Source organism: Elgaria multicarinata, chromosome 2 (genome assembly GCF_023053635.1).
Source record: "Elgaria multicarinata webbii isolate HBS135686 ecotype San Diego chromosome 2, rElgMul1.1.pri, whole genome shotgun sequence".
Lineage (NCBI taxonomy): Eukaryota > Metazoa > Chordata > Lepidosauria > Squamata > Anguidae > Elgaria > Elgaria multicarinata.
This window is the reverse complement of record NC_086172.1, coordinates 50,338,009-50,356,205: the sequence shown is the minus strand read 5'-3', so window position 1 is coordinate 50,356,205 and position 18,197 is coordinate 50,338,009. Positions and strand designations below refer to the sequence as shown.

General features: G+C 41.8%; 1 protein-coding gene across 3 annotated transcripts in view; it reads right to left on the bottom strand.

Moving 5' to 3' along the window:
* Nucleotides 1–12,548, bottom strand: part of ACVR1C (activin A receptor type 1C) — a 41,465-nt gene extending 28,917 nt beyond the window's left edge. For all 3 annotated transcript variants that reach the window (XM_063116527.1, XM_063116528.1, XM_063116529.1), the window contains exon 1: nt 12,467–12,548. In XM_063116527.1, coding sequence (XP_062972597.1) covers nt 12,467–12,539 — 73 coding nt within the window. In that variant the 5' untranslated portion in view covers nt 12,540–12,548. The remainder of the gene's footprint in view (nt 1–12,466) is intronic.
* Nucleotides 12,549–18,197: the final 5,649 nt, after the last annotated feature.

Below are 18,197 nucleotides of genomic sequence, written 5' to 3'. Positions count from 1 at the left end.
TGTGCCGTGGCTCCCACTCTGCACTGGATACTTGTAAGTTTCCAAGTTTGGATGCTTAGGAGTATCAAGGGCAAATCCCATAGGATGGCATCCGTACTGGCTTTTGTGTAGTTTGCTCCCCATTCTAAAAGTTTGAAATCCCTCTCCCAAGGCTGGCAGTAAGTTTTAAGCTAAAATATGTTGGTATTTTTTGTACTATGGCCTCACTCCTTTGGCCTCATCCAATATTGGAAGGTTGCCCTTGAGAGGTTCTCCAAAATGGAATTTGGCAGTAGGGCTGAAAGAGGTTCTATACCCTTAACCTATAGCATCCAAGTACTATATTATTCTTCCAGGGAATGGGACTAAATATGGTTAAGAAGAATCTCAAGCCTCATTAAACTGACCCTATATGGAGACTCTACCAGCTTTATATCACAGGAAAGGTGGCTGGTAAACATAGGTTAACAGTATGTTGTGGTGTAGGCAGGCAAATACTCTGGATTTTTATGTTGTGAATACTCAAAAATAACTGCCTCAACCTCTCTAATGTATTGAACAGTACCTGCCCAGAGACTTCATAACCTTAGTGCCAATAAACCCAACGCTGCATCAGTTTTGATCATCAGTAATAAACAAACATTTCTCAGTAACTGTGAGAATACATCTCTTACGTCATGCCAAACAAGAACACACACACATATAGTTATCTTAGGTGGAAATTGTATTTACTTTCCATCAGTACATGGATCCAGCACTCCTTTGGGGAAAGAGAATAAAAATATGATTTGATCCAACTTGTTTAAGTGGGTTCTTTCCAGATAAATTGATGTTTATTTTCAACATTGTACTTCATTCTATGTTCAAAGCAAATTTAAAACACTGTCCTATCTTTATAAAAGCATATAATTTCCCAAAGTTACATTTAAGTGTTTATTTGTGTCACTATTCCCCTGAAACTACTACTTAAGAATTTAAACAGAGACATTTTTGTTGTTAGTCATGATGAACAAATAACATTTCTTAGACTTTCCTGTTGGAAGTAGAACATGAAACCATTGCATTTATGTGGAACAAGTGGCACCTGCAACAAAATGTTCCAGTGTCGAGTGCTCCTATTCAGGTTCCCAGCCAGCCAGCTAGACTTCACTTTCACAGAGTACTCCATTCCATTCCCCCACCTCCCATTTTTCTATTCTTCCCCCAAAGGTCAGTCACCAACACATCTAGAGGACCACAACTTGCCGACCCCTGCACAAGACAGTGACCATAGTTTGTTCTAGGGTTCCGAGAGTTGTTTGACCCTCAAATATCCCATGACACTCAGGTTCTCACAGCACAAGCCATGATGTGCCCCCCTGTTGCTTGCATATTCAAAATGGCAGCTGGCACACATCGCAGAGCCCCAAAAGTGAATTATTTAACACAGTAAATAAATTACTGAGACAACCAATACAGTTTACAGACAAGTAATAAGTTTAGGATTAGTGTGTAAGGTGACAGAAGCCACATACAACTAAAGGATAAAAACAATAGTTTTTAATGTTCACTGTTTTTAACTTTTATAAACCACCCAGAGAGCATCGGCTATCGGGTGGTATATAAATGAGAAGAAGAAGAAGAAGAAGAAGAAGAAGAAGAAGAAGAAGAAGGAGGAGGAGGAGGAGGAGGAGGAGGAGGAGGAGGAGGAGGAGGAGGAGGAGGAGGAGGAGGGAAATGCATTTTTCTTTTCTCCTTTGGGGTTCCTGCTACCTTAGCAATGTAGTTGACAGACACACTTACAAGCAATTCAAACACAAAGTCAGCCTTATCCTTTCTCCCATGCATCCATCAGGCTGTTCAATTCAAACACTCATTCATCTTTCTTTTTTGGGGGAAAATGCACTGATCCAGTTCACACATAATGACAACTCAGAGTTCAGGTTGAGTATGGGTTGTCATTGAATTGTGCCTATTGTTGTTGAATCATGGGTTGCCATTATGTGCAAACCCCTCACTTTAACTATGGGTTGTTAACCAGAAACATCACAATCATCTACAAACCATGGTTTCTCTTCCTGGGTTGTTCATGGTTAACAACTCATGGTTAAACCATATTGCAGTGTTTGCACATAATGACAACCAACGATTCAAGGACAACCCATACTCGACGTGTACTCTAGGTTGTCATTATGTGTGAAACAGGCCACTCTGGGAACTGGAGGAGGAGGCAGATTTGTAAGAAGCTCTTTCCAGCACCAGGTGAAGGTCTTTTTATTTCCCCAAGCATTTTTAACATTTCAGTTTTTAGCACTGCTGTTTTAAATCTGCTATTGCATTATACATCTCTGCGCTGCTCCTAAATTTTTTACTCTGGTTGCAGTTTTATACTCCAATTTTAAGCTGTTGTATTTTATATTGTATTTTATGCTGTATCTTGTGGTTTTAATTTTTGTGAACCTCCCAGAGAGCTTTGACTATTGGGATGTATAGAAATGTAATAAATAGCAATGTCTGTCTGTCTGTCTGTCTGTCTCTCTCTGTGTGTGTGTGTGTGTGTGTGTGTGTGTGTGTGTGTGTGCATGTGTGTGTGAGAGAGAGGGGGGGCATACACAGCCTTTCTCCTGCACAGAACATTGTCAGTGGAGTCAATGACAGCACCAGAACAAACAAAAAAAAGGCAGGGTGGGGGAGAAGGACACAGACAGAGCTAAATGCATTTCTGGGTGGGCAAGCTCCATCCCATGTTAGATTTCCAAAAGAAAAATAGTGGTATATTTCACATTAACAGTGATCAATGTGCCCTTTTTTGGCAATGCATTTCCTCTTTTTTGATAATGCATAAGTGAGTACCTATTCAAAACACTGCAGATTGTCTGAACAACGACTCAAGTCCATTCCTACAAGGTGGCCAGGAGCACCCAAAACAGTCTCACCTTTCCCCAAGCCTTGGCAGCCTCCTTTCTTTTTCCTCCACCTGTGGCTTGTGTTTGGTCCTTTTGGACTGAGCCTTCTCCCTTCTCCTCTCTACACTACCAACACCTCTTCAGCCATCTTTGGAAGCTACCTAGTTTCGCCTTCTTTCCATGCAATCAGCATCTTCTGTCTTCTCCCTCCTCTCTTTCCTGCACCCAGATGCTTCCCCTTTGCCCTCAGCCATGTCTGCAGCCCAAGAGGGCAAGGACTGCCCAGTCCGTCAGCAAGGAGACCGGGAACTGCAAAATACACTGACACCTTTGTTGGCAGAAGAGTTCCAGCTGAGCTGTCAAAGAGCCACAGTTTGGCCGCCCCTAGTTTTTATGATAATGATAATATGAAAAGCACTCTGAGTATGTGAAAAATGCTTTCCTTCCAGAACCAACCCCCCTTCAGTGGGATCAAGCTACTTGTCTAAGGGGTGGCTTGCCCCCCACTGCCCACTTAATTTGAGCAAACTAAACTCAAATAACCATCTGTGTTGTACTCCAGAGTCACTATTACAAAGATGAGCTGTATCTCTCTTCAAAAAGGAGAGAATAAGTATTTCTTGTAAAAGTCAACCATGTGCCATTTAATCCTTAAACCGAAAAATAAAGTGGTTTTAAATAAGAAGGTATTTACTGGTTTTTGCCTAGGAGGTCTGCAGATAAGCTTAATGGACTTTGAAATGACATCTCAAAGTAACTCTACTACGATCATGTGCTTGTTTACTGCATTTTTCTATGCCATGTTTTACTGGTTAGGAAAAGCACTGATTTTCCAGCTTAGTTATAAAATAATATTTTCCGTATGAAGAAATGACTCATGCCTCTTCCCATACTCTTTGCCATTCAATTCTGCTCCAACATAGTAGACTGGAATAGCAACCCTAATTTTTTAAAAGTAGCACCTGAAAGGCCAATCATATTGCAACACATTACCACACAAATTACTTTGATCCCCCGGTCATTAAACCAATTTGTGATGCTCCTAGTTTATCATATCTTATTTATTTATTTTTATTTATTTATTTATTTATTACATTTCTATACCGCCCAACGGCTGGAGCTCTCTGGACGGTTCACAAAAATTAAAAACATTCAAAGTATAAAACAACAGTATAAATCTTGAACAGACCAGTGGTACATTTATTTGAAAATCTGATTTCTATGGGATCCAAACACTTCTGTAGAAATTGGGGATGATTCAGTAGGTTGTGAGGCTCTCAAATCTTATGGTTTACTTAAAAACTGCCCTCTCACAAATGTCGCTGGATCTTTTTAGATACAACATGATATTTGAATCCAAATTTGAAAGAGAAAGTAATTTTGCTTTGCTTGTTTGTATCTGAGCTGCTCCAAAGAAAATCTATCACTCAAAATTGAGAGGTGTTTGCAGGCATGTTGATCCTACCAACTGAAAGACAGGGCAAGCGAAATGACAAGCATGCAGTCATTCAACCATGTGCAAGACTTTGGACTTCATCAGGCTTCAGTGTATGCTGCAAACATCAAAGCACATTTTGATGCATGGCCAGGCTGATGGATGGCTAGTTGAGTGCCCTACTCTGGAAACAACGGACATGAGAACATGCTAATCTGCCCATGTTTATCCTGGCATGTGCCGCACATCTCTTAAAACCCTTGGACTTTTTATTTCTCTTCCTTCACTAAAGTCAACTCAGGGGTCATATTAAACAGCATCATAGGGCATTGCTCTTTCCTTTCGCCAGCTCTTCCTTGACAACTTTTCCAAATCAAGACTCTCTCTCAAACTGTACAATATATCAAAGGTCTGCTTTGACTTCAGAGCTGTTACTTCCCTTGTATTATCAGGTGCAGCCTTTCCCAACCTGGTACCCTCTGGATTGTTTGGACTACAACTCCCAGTATTCCTGGACATTGGCTATGCTACACGGGAGCCGTTGAGTCTTGAACTCCAAAACATCTGGAGGGGACCAGGTTGGGGAAGGCTGATCTACTGTATTACAGACACCTAAATCAATGGTGTCTGTTTCTAAAACGAGACCCCCTCAATATATTTTTTAACCTTCCTTTAAGCTGTGTACACGCAGTATGGCCACCATGCAGACCCACTGTTAAATTGCTCACTATAGCAGCTCTCCATTCATTAGGGAGTGTGAAACCAAATGATATCCGTGGCGTAGTGGAGCTAGAGTCCACAAAGTCAAAGCGCCAGAACCTTTTGATTAGGTGACATCATTTGCTACCCTCTCAGACCTCCCTTCTCCATCTAAGCTTAGGGAAGGGAAGGGATTTTCTCCGCCACAATATAGTGCTCCCTGTTGTAATTCAAAATGTTTGGGGTGGCTGGGTCTTAAATGGGCAACTAAGACCATTAGCTTTTTAAAAGTCTTGCTCCCGGTGGAGATGAAAAGTGACAGAACTGGTTTGTTCATAAGGATCAACACAGCCACCTGCATATTTTTAAAAAACTTTTGGAGGGGGTAGTTCTGGGGACTGTCATGATGAGTGCTTACCCTTCAAAATGTACTACACCACCACTGAATGGGATGGAGTGTCCTATTTCTTACCCAGTTGTTGCTGTGTTGAAAAATATGAGTCTCATCTGAATTTGACATCAAACCATTAATTTTACCTCAATTAAAATGCTAAAACCTGGGGATGGAGGAAATAGAAATTGTATCAGCGGTGCTGTTTTGGACTCACGAAGATCAACACTCACTATGAGTCCACTATGATATCGTCAAACTCTAGCAGATATAAAATGGACTATGGATTGGTAATTAGTTAAAAAACAGGAAACAGAGTGTGGAATAAACATACAGTTATCTCAATGGAGGGAACCAAGCAGTGGAGGCTCCCAAGGATCTGTAACAGAGCCAGTGGTACTTAATTTATTCTCCAAGTGCCCCTGCTGAATGAGGTGAGGCAGGTGACTACTAAGGAGAAGACCTTTCAGTGGTGGCACCCAGTTGTGAAATGACTTCCCAGAGAAGCTAGTCTAGCACCTACATTGCCAGGTGAAGACCTTTTTATTTTCCCAGAGTTTTTAATCCTCTATATAAGTGCATTTTAGATCTTTGCACTGCTGTTAGCTTTTCTCTTGGTTACTACTTTGGTTTTATTGTGTTTTAAGCTTTATATAATATTTTACTATGTTACTGCATTTTATAGTTTTAAGCTTTATCTAGTAAATTGCCCAGAGAGCTTCGTCTAGTGGGCAGCATAGGAGAGATGAAACCATCAGATAAAAGTTGTGAAAAAATAGATGCAATCCCTAAGAATGGCAAATGGAGTTTGATTATGTGCAGAAAAGCAACTGAGGGACAAATGAGACATTACTTTAAATGTGTGTCTAGCAGCTACATAATTCTAGACAAGGTCCAGGGCGCCTGATCTGGATTGGGACCCTTGTGTTGGGGGTCAGGAGGCTTTTAAGATCTGGACTCTAGGCCTTGCATCTACTCTGGCGTAAAAATGAAAAGACATAGCTGCCCATTTAAAGTAATGCCTGCTTGGGCCCTCGTGAGAATTGGTGGTGGTAATTCAAAGTGAAAAGCAAAATGCAGAACTCTCAGCCAATTGAAAGCTTTGAAACTGGAGACACTAAGGGGCACCCTACACATGTTCTGAACTACAACAATGACAATCCCTGATTATTCGCCATGCTTTCTGAGATTGATGGGAGTTGTAGACCAAAACATCTGGAGGGCATCAAGTCACCCCAAAACACCCTTGAGTTTCTGACTTGGTCCACTGCAAACGTGATGTCCTAATTTCCTACACGTTAGGAAATTAACTCGATCTCACCAGATGGCTACACAAAAGAACTTCATTTTTATTAATAAGGCCAATGAATCTCCACTTTGGGGGAAAACGTGGAATGTACATATGGCAGGGGAGAAGATTGACAGCTTGAAATATGCATCACCACCGTGACTCTGGGGGCAAGGGAAACAATACTAATATGAACACTCGAATTAGAAGTGTAATTATTTAAATATAATAAATAAGAAGATTTGTACTATCCTCAATTCCATGTTTAAATCAACATGGAATTCACAGCATAAACATAGAATTTTTCATAGCTGGAATAGATATATGCTTTCCTTTGGGGGGCAGTGGCTGAACAATCTATTTTTAAAATCCATATCGATCACTCTCATTATGCAGCATTAATACAGGGGCATCACAGGTGAAATCCAGTCAAAATTAGGTGCACCAAAATTCCATCAATACAACTTGAGTACATACACAAGGGCTTAACTGCACAATTTAAATTGTCAAACTGTGAACTCTGCTGCTAAGGATTGTTTACCAGTCTTGCCCACTGCTTCAGTAGCCTGGCAAAACAACCCATGAACAACCAGTGGTTCTGAGTTCACACTTAACATCAAGCCCTAGTTTAAGACATCTAAAAGTTCCCAACCCAACAATAAGCCATGGGTTCTCTTTCTGGGCTATTTGTAGTTAACAAACCATGGTTAGCTTGGCTACATTCACACATCACAACAACCTAGAATTCAACAACTCAGGGGTTTGCGTTATGTGCAAACCAGAGATTCAAGAACCAGAGTTACAGTGCAATACTATGCAAATCTACTCAAAAGTAAATCCATTGAATTGGATTTGTGTATAGGATTGCAGCCTATGTCAAGCAATAACTTTCAAGCCACTATGTATTTTCTCAACAAGATGTACAATAAAGTTAAATAGATACATGTTTTCTGTGAAATACATGGACTTGGACTGAACCCATCCACTTAATAGCTTTTGACTGATTATTCCCTGTAAAACCTAATTGACCTAGTTCTTGTATGTATACATTGATTATAATTAAATGCATTAAGCTTCTTAACATCTCTGAGAAACAATAATGAAGACTCACCAGCCATGAGCAGCTGTCAACACTATACGGACAATACACTGAGGAAAGAATGGAGGAAAAGTGTGAACTATACCTCTAATTTGTAAAAAAAACAAAACAAAAAACAAAAAAAACAGCCACATTATTACGGAGAATATTATCAATGAGTCGAGGTGAAGCCCTTGTCTCTGAGAGCAAAATGCAAGGGATAAAAAGGCTAGGCATCCTAGCTGAATTATGCAGTAATTATCTGTAGGACACAAAGTTGTCACGTACATTTATAGCAGGCATGTTTTCTGGCCTGTATACAGCAGCTCATGTTTAAGAAGATTAGAATTTGAAGATGCAGAATGTAGGATGACCATATGAAAAGGAGGACAGGGCTCCTGTATCTTTAACAGTTGCATAGAAAAGGGAATTTCAGCAGGTGTCATTTGTATATATGGGGAACCTGGTGAAATTCCCTCTTCATCACAACAGTTAAAGCTGCAGGAGCTATACTAGAGTGACCAGATTTAAAAGAGGGCAGGGCACCTGCAGCTTTAACTGTTGTGATGAAGAGGAAATTGCACCAGGTTCCCCATATATACAAATGACACCTGCTGAAATTTCCTTTTCAATACAACTGTTAAAGATACAGGAGCCCTGTCCTCCTTTTTATATGGTCACCCTATTCTCAGAATGAAGCTCAGCAATGTCAGAAAAGGGTTGTTTCTACCAGTTTAGGGACTTTGATTAGACACACCTCAGTCTAGCCTGCAGCTCCAGCACCTCACACACATTCATACCAAACCGCATGCACAAGTATCTTCTCCTCAAATTAATGAGTGTGCAACCCCCTCAAACCCCTTGCACCAAGAGGTGGTGTACATTATAATATTAGCAGCAGTTAATTGTGTATTATGGACTGACTTATATCACTGATGGTATATGAGCATCTACATTGCGCAAACACCTTTGGTCACAGAAACATTTGGGCCATGATGCACCACACTAGTTAGAACAACTGCTTATCATCACTACACAAGTGTAAAATCTTGCAGTAGATCAACCTTCCTCAACCTGGTGCCCTCCGGATACACTGGATTACAATTCCTATATCTCCAGCCAGTATGGCCAGGCTAAGGGAAACATTTGGCATTCTGAAAATATAAGCTTTCAGTTTTAAAAAAAAGGTGGGGGGAGGAAGCAATTTTCTAACTTGAGTAGGCAACCTTTTTCAGCTGTGGGCACATTGGGTAATTTAGAAACTCTCCCGGGCACCACCACAAAATGGCTGCTATGGGAGGCATGGCAAAGGACAAGTAACTTGCCCAAAAGTCTGAGTTCACAGCAGATGTAGGGCCTGAGCTCCAACACACAAAACAACTCCTTTGAAAACACAGTTTTCAGTGTGAACAGAAACTTATTTCATAGCAATCCCAGCTGATGGAAAGAAATGTGTTAAAGAAAAATGTAGGAAGGGTAGGGCAGTGTCCTGCGTAATTCCTTGCTTCAACCCTCATCTACCACCCAGCTAAAATCACCTGGAGACTAGTAATAAAATAAAATAAAATACTAAAATAAACAGACCGCAGGCCTCATTCAGCAGTTTTCAGTCAGAACCAGTTTTGTGAAGGACTGCAGTCAACTCCTCCTCCTGCTTCCTCATCAACCAGCAGAGTTATGCAAAATACACAAGGATTTGCACACTTTATGTAGAATCACAATCAATACAGATTTCACAGACTGCATAGAATGTGTTACTTTGCCACAAACCTAAAATTCTTACAATTTTTGAGAAGGAAGTATATACAGCCCCACAGATATATCACCTGTGTTATTAACATTAAACAAGGAATGTACATAGATCACTGGGTGCTCACAAGGCCGGCAGAGCAACATAGTCAGGCAGTATAGGCAGCTGGCAGGGGCGGATTAAGTCCAGGGGGATCCAGGCAAATTGGAAAAGTCTTCTAGGGCGTACACATGCCGCACCCCCTTCCCCCTTGGATATTATGATATGAAACATGGAAGCAAATCTGTTCACCAATCCACTGTCCCTCATATAAATGTATGGAATTCACTTCCCTACATTAGAAGTGTCCTTCCTCTTTGCTCTAGTCCAGTTCTTGACTCCAGATAAGTGAAGGGGGCTGCTGGGAAAACCCCTGACGAAGGCACCACCACCTTGCTCTGCACAACAAAATGGAGGAAAGCAGCAAAATTCATTTGCTTGGGGCAGCAAAATAGCTTGAGAGCCAAACTGGATGTAATGTTAATTGTACGGATACAAGTAATAGACACATTTTCTGTTTTATAAATACTAGGCAAGCAGAACCTCAAAACTGTGGGGAAGTAAAGTTTAACTATTTCCGAACATCACCATGGAGCTGGGGAATTGCCTTTCCTGAAATTGCGATTTGCATTTCAAGGAAAGGATCCATTAATCCAATGGGAGCTTCCCTTGGATATACAAATAGCTTCAGAGAGGCAAGTTTTGTTGGGACCTGGCCACTCTCCTATTTACTTTTTTATTATTATTTAAGCTTACACATTAATTGCATTCACACCCTCTGTGCATACTTATATCAAACTCAAACCCTCTGTCCTCTCCCCATGCCCTATTCCAATACAACTTTATTCAAACATCTTTCCCCTGTCCCCTATCACCCACCCCCCAGAACACTCCTTGTAGCATTCATCTCAACCCCCCAAAAAACCCTGAAAACCTGTTCCTCACTATTATACTTGCTCCTAAGCTCCCATGCAAACTGCAAACCCAAAACACAGATACACACACACACCTCCAAACTTGTTTCCTCCTCAGGTCCCAAGAGCCCATCTTTCTCAGCTTACACCCTTCCCATCACCCCCACTCCCTGTGCTCTCTCACACATCCACTCACACTGCCTACCAAAAGTGCCACTTTCTTACTATGTACAGAACATACGGCAGTGTACTGAACTGGTACCTAATACTAGAGGGTTGAACAACCAATTGTCACTGTGGTCTCCCTTTATGACAGCGAACTGAATGGTCTCAGCTTTGTTCAGCCAATTTCCCCCCCCCCCCCCCACTGTTTTGAGAACAATATGCTTTTAATAAAAAATGGACACAATGATAAGACACCTAAGCAAAAAAATAGGTTTTTTGCAGGTTTGAGGGGAAATGTATATATTTGAAATCAGAATCTAAGTCACCACACTGGGATATCCAATATAAGAACAGAGAAAGGAAGTCTCTTTAATTGGACCAAGCCAGTTTAAAAGTTACCAGAAAGAAGTTTCTAAGTTAGGCTGCAATCCTATACCCACTTACCTGGGAGTTAACTTTACTGAAATCAATAGGACTAACTTCTGAGTATACATGTATAGGATTGCACTGTTAGACTAACTTTTTTTCTTTGAGCATAGGTGTTCAGAGCAAAAATAGATTCAACTTTGCAAGATAATATAGTAGGAAAAAATCAGTGATAGAATATTAACACCCATACGCAACACAAGATGCAAGAGACATATGTGTCTTCTTAGAATAAAATCCCAGATAAGCAGATATAGGATTGCCGCCTTAATTATTAGTTTTTTGTAAACCCTTTGTTCAGTGCATACAGATATATCCATTTTGCTCATTGGCACAACGAACAATGGTGCAACAGAACTGTCCCAAATTCCTTTCCAATTGAATTCCTGTCTCACCCATAAACTTTTTATAAAATAAAGATGACATGAAGCTGTGAAGATTTTTCCGGATCTAATTTGAGCCACAGCTCTGCCCCAAAACACGTTTTAACAGAGTTAAGCCCTGGAATGTATGAACAACACTGTACACATACTTCTAAGCACATTTTTCTCAAAGACTTACAGCAAAATCCTATGCTTGTTTAGATGACAAAAAGTCCTACAATTCCCAGCATTCCCAGCCAGTCATGCTGCCTGGGGAATGCTGGGGGTTGTAGGACTTTTTTCTTCCTAAACGTGCACCTTCAGAATCTAAGTAACCATAAGTCATCTACAATTATGCCAAACAGTCTCCAGCTCCAGTGGTTCGCTCTTCAGACAAACTTGAGCCCCTAGGTGTTTAAAGCAGGGAGTTTTAACTGAGTTGCTCAGTTCTGAAATAAAGAACACGTCCTTTAAAAGAAAAGCACGTTTCTGTCGTCAACCCTACGCGTCCTTTGCCCTCAAAACTGCAGCCACCACCCAACAGTGTTTATATTAAGCCAAGTTCATCTAACCTCTTCAATACCAAAGTTTATATGACTCTCATTCCAACACATTAACTGGGACTTTGTTTATAAAGACTGCTCGAACATTCCCTCTTTATCATGTTTTTCTATGAATTTTAATCATCAAAACCATTCACATGCAACGGAGTTCTCCCACCCTCGAAAAAAAGTTGCGCTTTAATCTTTTTTTTTAAAAAAAAAACTTGCATGTTAGCTGAAGAGGAAATTGCCTCTGAGCATGTGCAGAGTATCCTTCCGTCCACCACCCTTAAGTAACTGGAGGTCTCCACGCCTGCAGGCTCAGAGGGGGCACAGCTTCCAGGGAGAAAAAGAAACGGTTTCCAAGCAGACCTGAGACCAGCCCCAAAGTAGGCGCCTCAGCACTCCGCTCAGAGCCCGCGGAAAGGGGGCTCGCCAAAGCAAAGGGGGCTCGCGCTCACCGCCACCGTCCGTTCCCCCTTCGGCCAACCTGCCTCCTGGCAGCCCTGTTACCTGTGCAGAGAGGGGCGCAGGCTGCCAGGACAAGCGCCACTGCGCACAGCCCGGAGCGGAGCGCCCGCCGCATGACAGCACATGAGAGAAGCTCTCGCAGGTGGAAGGCGCGCGGCAGCCTCGGCGGGAGCAAGCCAAGGGGCGCCCGGACTCGCGCAGCTGGGGCAGGGCGTGCTCGGCAGGGGCCGCCCCCTCCCCAGCGTCCCTTCAGCTGCGCGGTGCTCTCGGCGGCAGCCACTCTCCGGGCTGGAAGAAAGAGGCGGGCGGACAGGCAGCTTCGCCTCCAGCTCCGCCCTGCCCGAACACACCCCCTTGCCCTGACAACTGTTTACGGGGCAGCAGAGGGTTTGCCTGGGGTGAAGGAGCCGCCTGCGAAAGGGCTTCAGCAGGGTTGCGAAAAAGGGGGGAGGCGAACGGCCTTCTCCCCTCCTCGGGGCCAGAGAGCTCAGCAGCCTTCCCCAACCCAGTGCCCTCCAGATGTTTTGAACTACAACTCCCATCAACCTCAGCCATCAGGCTGGTGAACAGGCCCTGGGGTTCCAGACCGGAGGTTTGGCACCAGCCCTGGATTGAACCACGTGGCAAGCGCTTGCTCTACCACAGAGCTGTGGCCGTTCCCTTGAGAGGTAGCCGGTAGGTGCAGGGAAGGGTCCCCAGTGCTGCCCTCAGGTAGCTCTTTAAGACACAACTAGCAGGTCAGGATCACCGTTTGGTGCTCTACTGTTACACACCACACACACAGCTCTTTTCTGAACTTGGCTTCTAGATAAACCACATACAAAAATAAATATACTGTCTTTTGTGCCAGACCCATCCTAAGCATGTTTACTTGGACACATACCCCTCTAGTAAGAGTGTTTAGGACTGCACCCTGCATGTCCGTGTATGCATGCACACCCAAATGCATACATACACAGACTCAGAGTAAATGCAAGAAAACTAGCGGGAGATGTTTCTGGCTTGTTTGCTTTCTTTACATGTTGGTACTGTGTGTGTTTTTAATAAAATACAATATGCACACAAACTTACTCGTCCATGAGTATAAATGTGCATCATTATGCACTTTACAAATACATTACATATAAGCCATGAGTTCTCTACACTTGAATACTGGCAGGTGAATTCTATTTTGGGTCAAACGACGTGAAAATAGGGATTCTGTATTCAAAAGAAAAAGCCCAGAGAGGAGGGCATATGAACCAGGTAGCAGCACAGGCAAGAAGGGGTTATATTGCTAGACACGAGCACACACACACCTTCTTTAGGTAACAGAAAAAGCACCAGGAGAAAGCATTGCTTTGGAGGCAATATGAGAATTCTTTCTGTAGCGTATGGCTTTTTCTATCTGGAATGACATGTTTGCAAACACGTATCAAGGGATGAACTGAGACAAGATCTCCCTGAGACAAGAGACCTTTAATGGAGAAAAGTATTTCCCCCTTATTTCTTCTTCAGATGTGTCCCAAAATACAGATATTTAAGTTGAACTTTACAAAAGCTATGCAAAACCAAGCCACTGCTCATTTTAAACAAATTTAGGAGGAATGAAAGAAAGAACACACGGGGGAGGGGGAATGAAGTATTAAATAAAATCTCAGTAATTTAAGATAAGCTCAGTACTTTAATTAAGATAAGCTAAATAAGGGTGCAATCCTATGCATGTTTAGACAGGAACAAGTCCTACAATCCCATCATGCATAGGATGATCTTAGTTTCTCCATTTCCATACAAAGATTAGAACAAGTAAAAGAACATTAGATATTCTTTGTCATTCTTTTAAGATAAAAACCCATCCAAACTTCTTGCCAAATAACAATTTAGAAATGTGTCTGCACCATGCTACTCCAGCTTCAGAAGGACTATTATGCACTGTGCCACATAAACTCTTTAAGCTGTAATATGCAGTGGTTTCCTCCAAATTTTTGCATATACTTCACACATCTTTGCTTTTGTTGCCCAGGAGATTACATTTCCAAGAACTCAGAAGCACAATAGTTTCATACCTCGAAAATACTTCCAACAGATAATGCATTAATTGCTATTGTATCAGAAATGTGTACTTAGATGAGTATCACAGGTACTTAATGTTTAGGGCATGACTGGTTATGGTGAGAGTTGACAATTCCCACCCACTCCTGCCCCAATTACTCTTTGTGAAACTTTTAGCATCATCATCTTATGACGTTATTATTTTTTAATCTGTGCTCTATCCTATATGAGACATACATCCAAAACAGCTAATGGTTCCCCCCCCCCCCTTAAAGTAGAACAGTCAATAGTACAGCACTTGCGTGTACATGCTCTCCCTGACCTGGTTTGCACCTAACAAGAATTTATCCACAGGGCTTCTCGTTGAAGAAGCAGCCATCCACAACACTAAAGTACCCCATAGTTTCTGGGTGGCTTTCAAGCACCCCAACAGCCTACCCTAGACAAGTTTGTATATAACAACACGCTATGGTGCATCTCCACTGCGGCTGCAAAATTCAAAATGGCAGCTGCTGCAACAAAAAAAAAACCATAGGAAAATTCCCCCATAGTAAATTCTCATTACGTGAGAACCAGGCCTCTCTCTCTCTGAGCCAGTTTGCATGACAGGAGGATCGTTAATAAACCACAATGACTTGTAAACCATCCCCACGCATGCTGGTTGCATACCACCCAATTACCTAATTACCCTCGCTGGGTACAGATTGTTAACCACTCTTGTGTCATGGGAACCCGGTCTCTCTCTTGTTATATGTAGACCTAGCGTTCGTGCTACTGAAAAGACACATTTAGGAACATCACACAATGGCTTAAATAATATAATTGAAGCATGCTTCCAGCATTGACACAGAAAGTTCAATCCCAATACAAAATAATACAAAATAAAATGCTGTTAGATGTATTGAAATTAGTGAACTAGCCAAATGCCCATCAGAACATACCAACCAATGACAAGTCCACTTGTCCATACAGACCTTGGCTTACGTATTTAATTTTATAAAATTTATATACCAATTCCCATTTCTAAAATTCCAAGAAGTTTTATAACAAATTATAAAACAGTACATCAGTATTAAAGCACAACAACATGAAGACAAGTTAATGGTTGGAGAAAGCCAGGGTAAACTTGCTTTCTCCAGCCTGCCTGGAGCCTGCCTAGGGGGCTGCCTATACACTTTGGAAGCCGCACGGTGATGCTGCGTCAGTTATACGACACAGTACCGTAGGGCTTTCCTATGAAGCTGAAGATTTAAAACATGGGGACTTACACCAACTTTTAATGCTGGAGCAATCTGACCTCACTCTGACATCAAGGCAGAGGTGTTTCCGGGCAGAAGGTGACCCCTGATTGGTCATCAGAAGCCCAGGCAGGGGGCGGGTGCTGCAAGCTGAATGGCCACCAGAAAGCCCGTGCTGCCTTCTGCATCAGGATTAGCCCTGCCACCCCACACTAGTGAAAGAGTGGGGTTTTCTCAAAAGTGAATACAGCTCCTTGATTTTAATATCTTTGAGGGAAGCCCTTTTCTTGTTCCCGCCACCATCAGAAGCACGTTTAGAGGGGACACAAGAGAGGGCCTTCTCAGGGGCTGCTCCCTGACACTGGAACTCCTTGATGAGGAAGACGAGGGCAGGATCTACACTACTACTTTTATACTACTGTTATAAAATGGTTTATAACAGTAGTGATAACTGTTGGGGCCCAGAGCCAGATCTACACCAAGCAGAATATGACACTTTGAAACAGTTTGAAAACTGTATCTGGAGTGTGTCCTGGGCCCCAACAGTTGTCACTGCTGTTATAAACCACTTTAAAGCAGTATAGATCCTGCTCAGGACACACTCCATATACAGTTATCAAAGTGTCATATCCTGCTGGGTGTAGATCTGGCCTAGAGGTTGGCTCCCTCTCTGCTATCCTTCCACTGGCAGGTGAAGTGTTTTATTTAAGCAGGCCCATGGCTGAAGTGGGCTTATTGAGCTGGGTGCTGGTCTTATTTCTGTTTAATTGGGTTTTTATGATTGTATTAACTGAGTTTATTTTAATCTTGGTTTTGTTACAGTTATTCACCTTGAGCACCCCATTGTTGTGGGTTGAAATGTGGATACATAAATCAGATCAATAAACAAACAAATAAATGTTCAATAATTGTTGAAAGCACATGATTGTCAGTGCCTGACATATTGTAGTCAGGAAATCATTCCAGAGGGAGGGCACTGACCCAGGGAAGGCCCGTTGCCATGTTGCTACCAGATAGGACCCAGCAAGGCCTCCACTGAAAATCGTAGCAGTCTAATGGGTTTATGTAGGGGAGACAATCTTTTGGGGAACCTTGTCCTAACTTGTTTAGGGCTTTACAGGTCCTTAACAATACCTTGAACCCTGCCCGGTAGCAAACTGGCAGCCAGTGCAACTCTTTCAGTGCTGTTATTTATTAATTTCTTGGTTATTTATGGCTTAAAAGAAAAGAAGCTTTGCTAGAATTTCTCTGTCAGGTAAGTTGGAAGCACTCTTACTTGCCACAGAAAAGGAGCTGTTTATATAAGGAATGTTGCACATTGAAGTAAAACCCAGCAAGCAGAAGAAACTGAGGATCATTTACACATTACTCAGAAGTAAACCTGTTTACTTCTGAGTAATGTGGGCAAAGATCACTACCAAGATCACTCACTACTCCAAATCTTGATTTTTATGATCCCTTAAATGCAAATGTAGAATTAGAGCACTCAGCAATTCCAAATGTATATATGTATATCCATGATTGATTGATTGGTTTGGCACATGTATGTAGGGTGACCATATTTTGGAAACCAAAAAGGATGACAACATGGTCGCCCCCAAGGGGGCGTGTCCAGTACCCACCCGAACATAGCCTTGGTCACATGTCTGATTTTACAGCACACATTTAAGACAAATCTGTTCTACATAACATCTTAATGTTAAAATCACTGAAATAAAGAACAAGTGAGAGATTCAATGTATCTGAAATTAACTTCATTCACTCCTACTTTTGTAGGTTTTGCTGTACTTTGAAGCTTTTGCTAAACTCTGTGTGTTACATTCTCCCCTTCCCTCAAATATCTTTTCTGACTGTACCTTCACTCATTGCAAGCTGCTGTTGTTGTTAACAGGGTTTGCTACTGGCCCCAGATCTGTTTCAAATTTGGTATGGCTAAAGCTCTACCTAAAAGCTATCATGGTGCCAACTTTCAGCTCTTTATCTTTAAAAATGACAGTTTAAAAAATAATAATTTTAAAACTTCATTTTTAAAAAAATTCCTAAAAAATCAATGGATGAACGGATCTGTTTCAAATTTGGTGAGGCTAAAGCTCTACCTAAATCCTTTCATAGTGCAAAGTTTCATCTCTTTATCTTTAAAAATGACAATTTTAAAAATAATTTTAAAACCTCAATTTTTAAAAAAAATCCTTAAAAAATCAATGGATGAACAGATCTGTTTCAAATTTGGTATGACTAAAGCCCTTCCTAAGAGCTACCATTGTGCCAAGCTTCATGTCTTTATCCTTAAAAATGACGGAGTTATAAGCATTTTTGTTAATTCCCATTAGAGCTGCTCTTTGGAAAAAATCCGGATTTCCCCTCCCCCTCCCAGATTTGCCATCAGAAACCCGGACAAATCCGGGTAAATCCGGTCATATGGTAACACTACATGTATGGCACATGTATTTAACATGATTTCTCCACGAGTCCACATTGACCAGCCAACCCTGTTATCTTTCAGG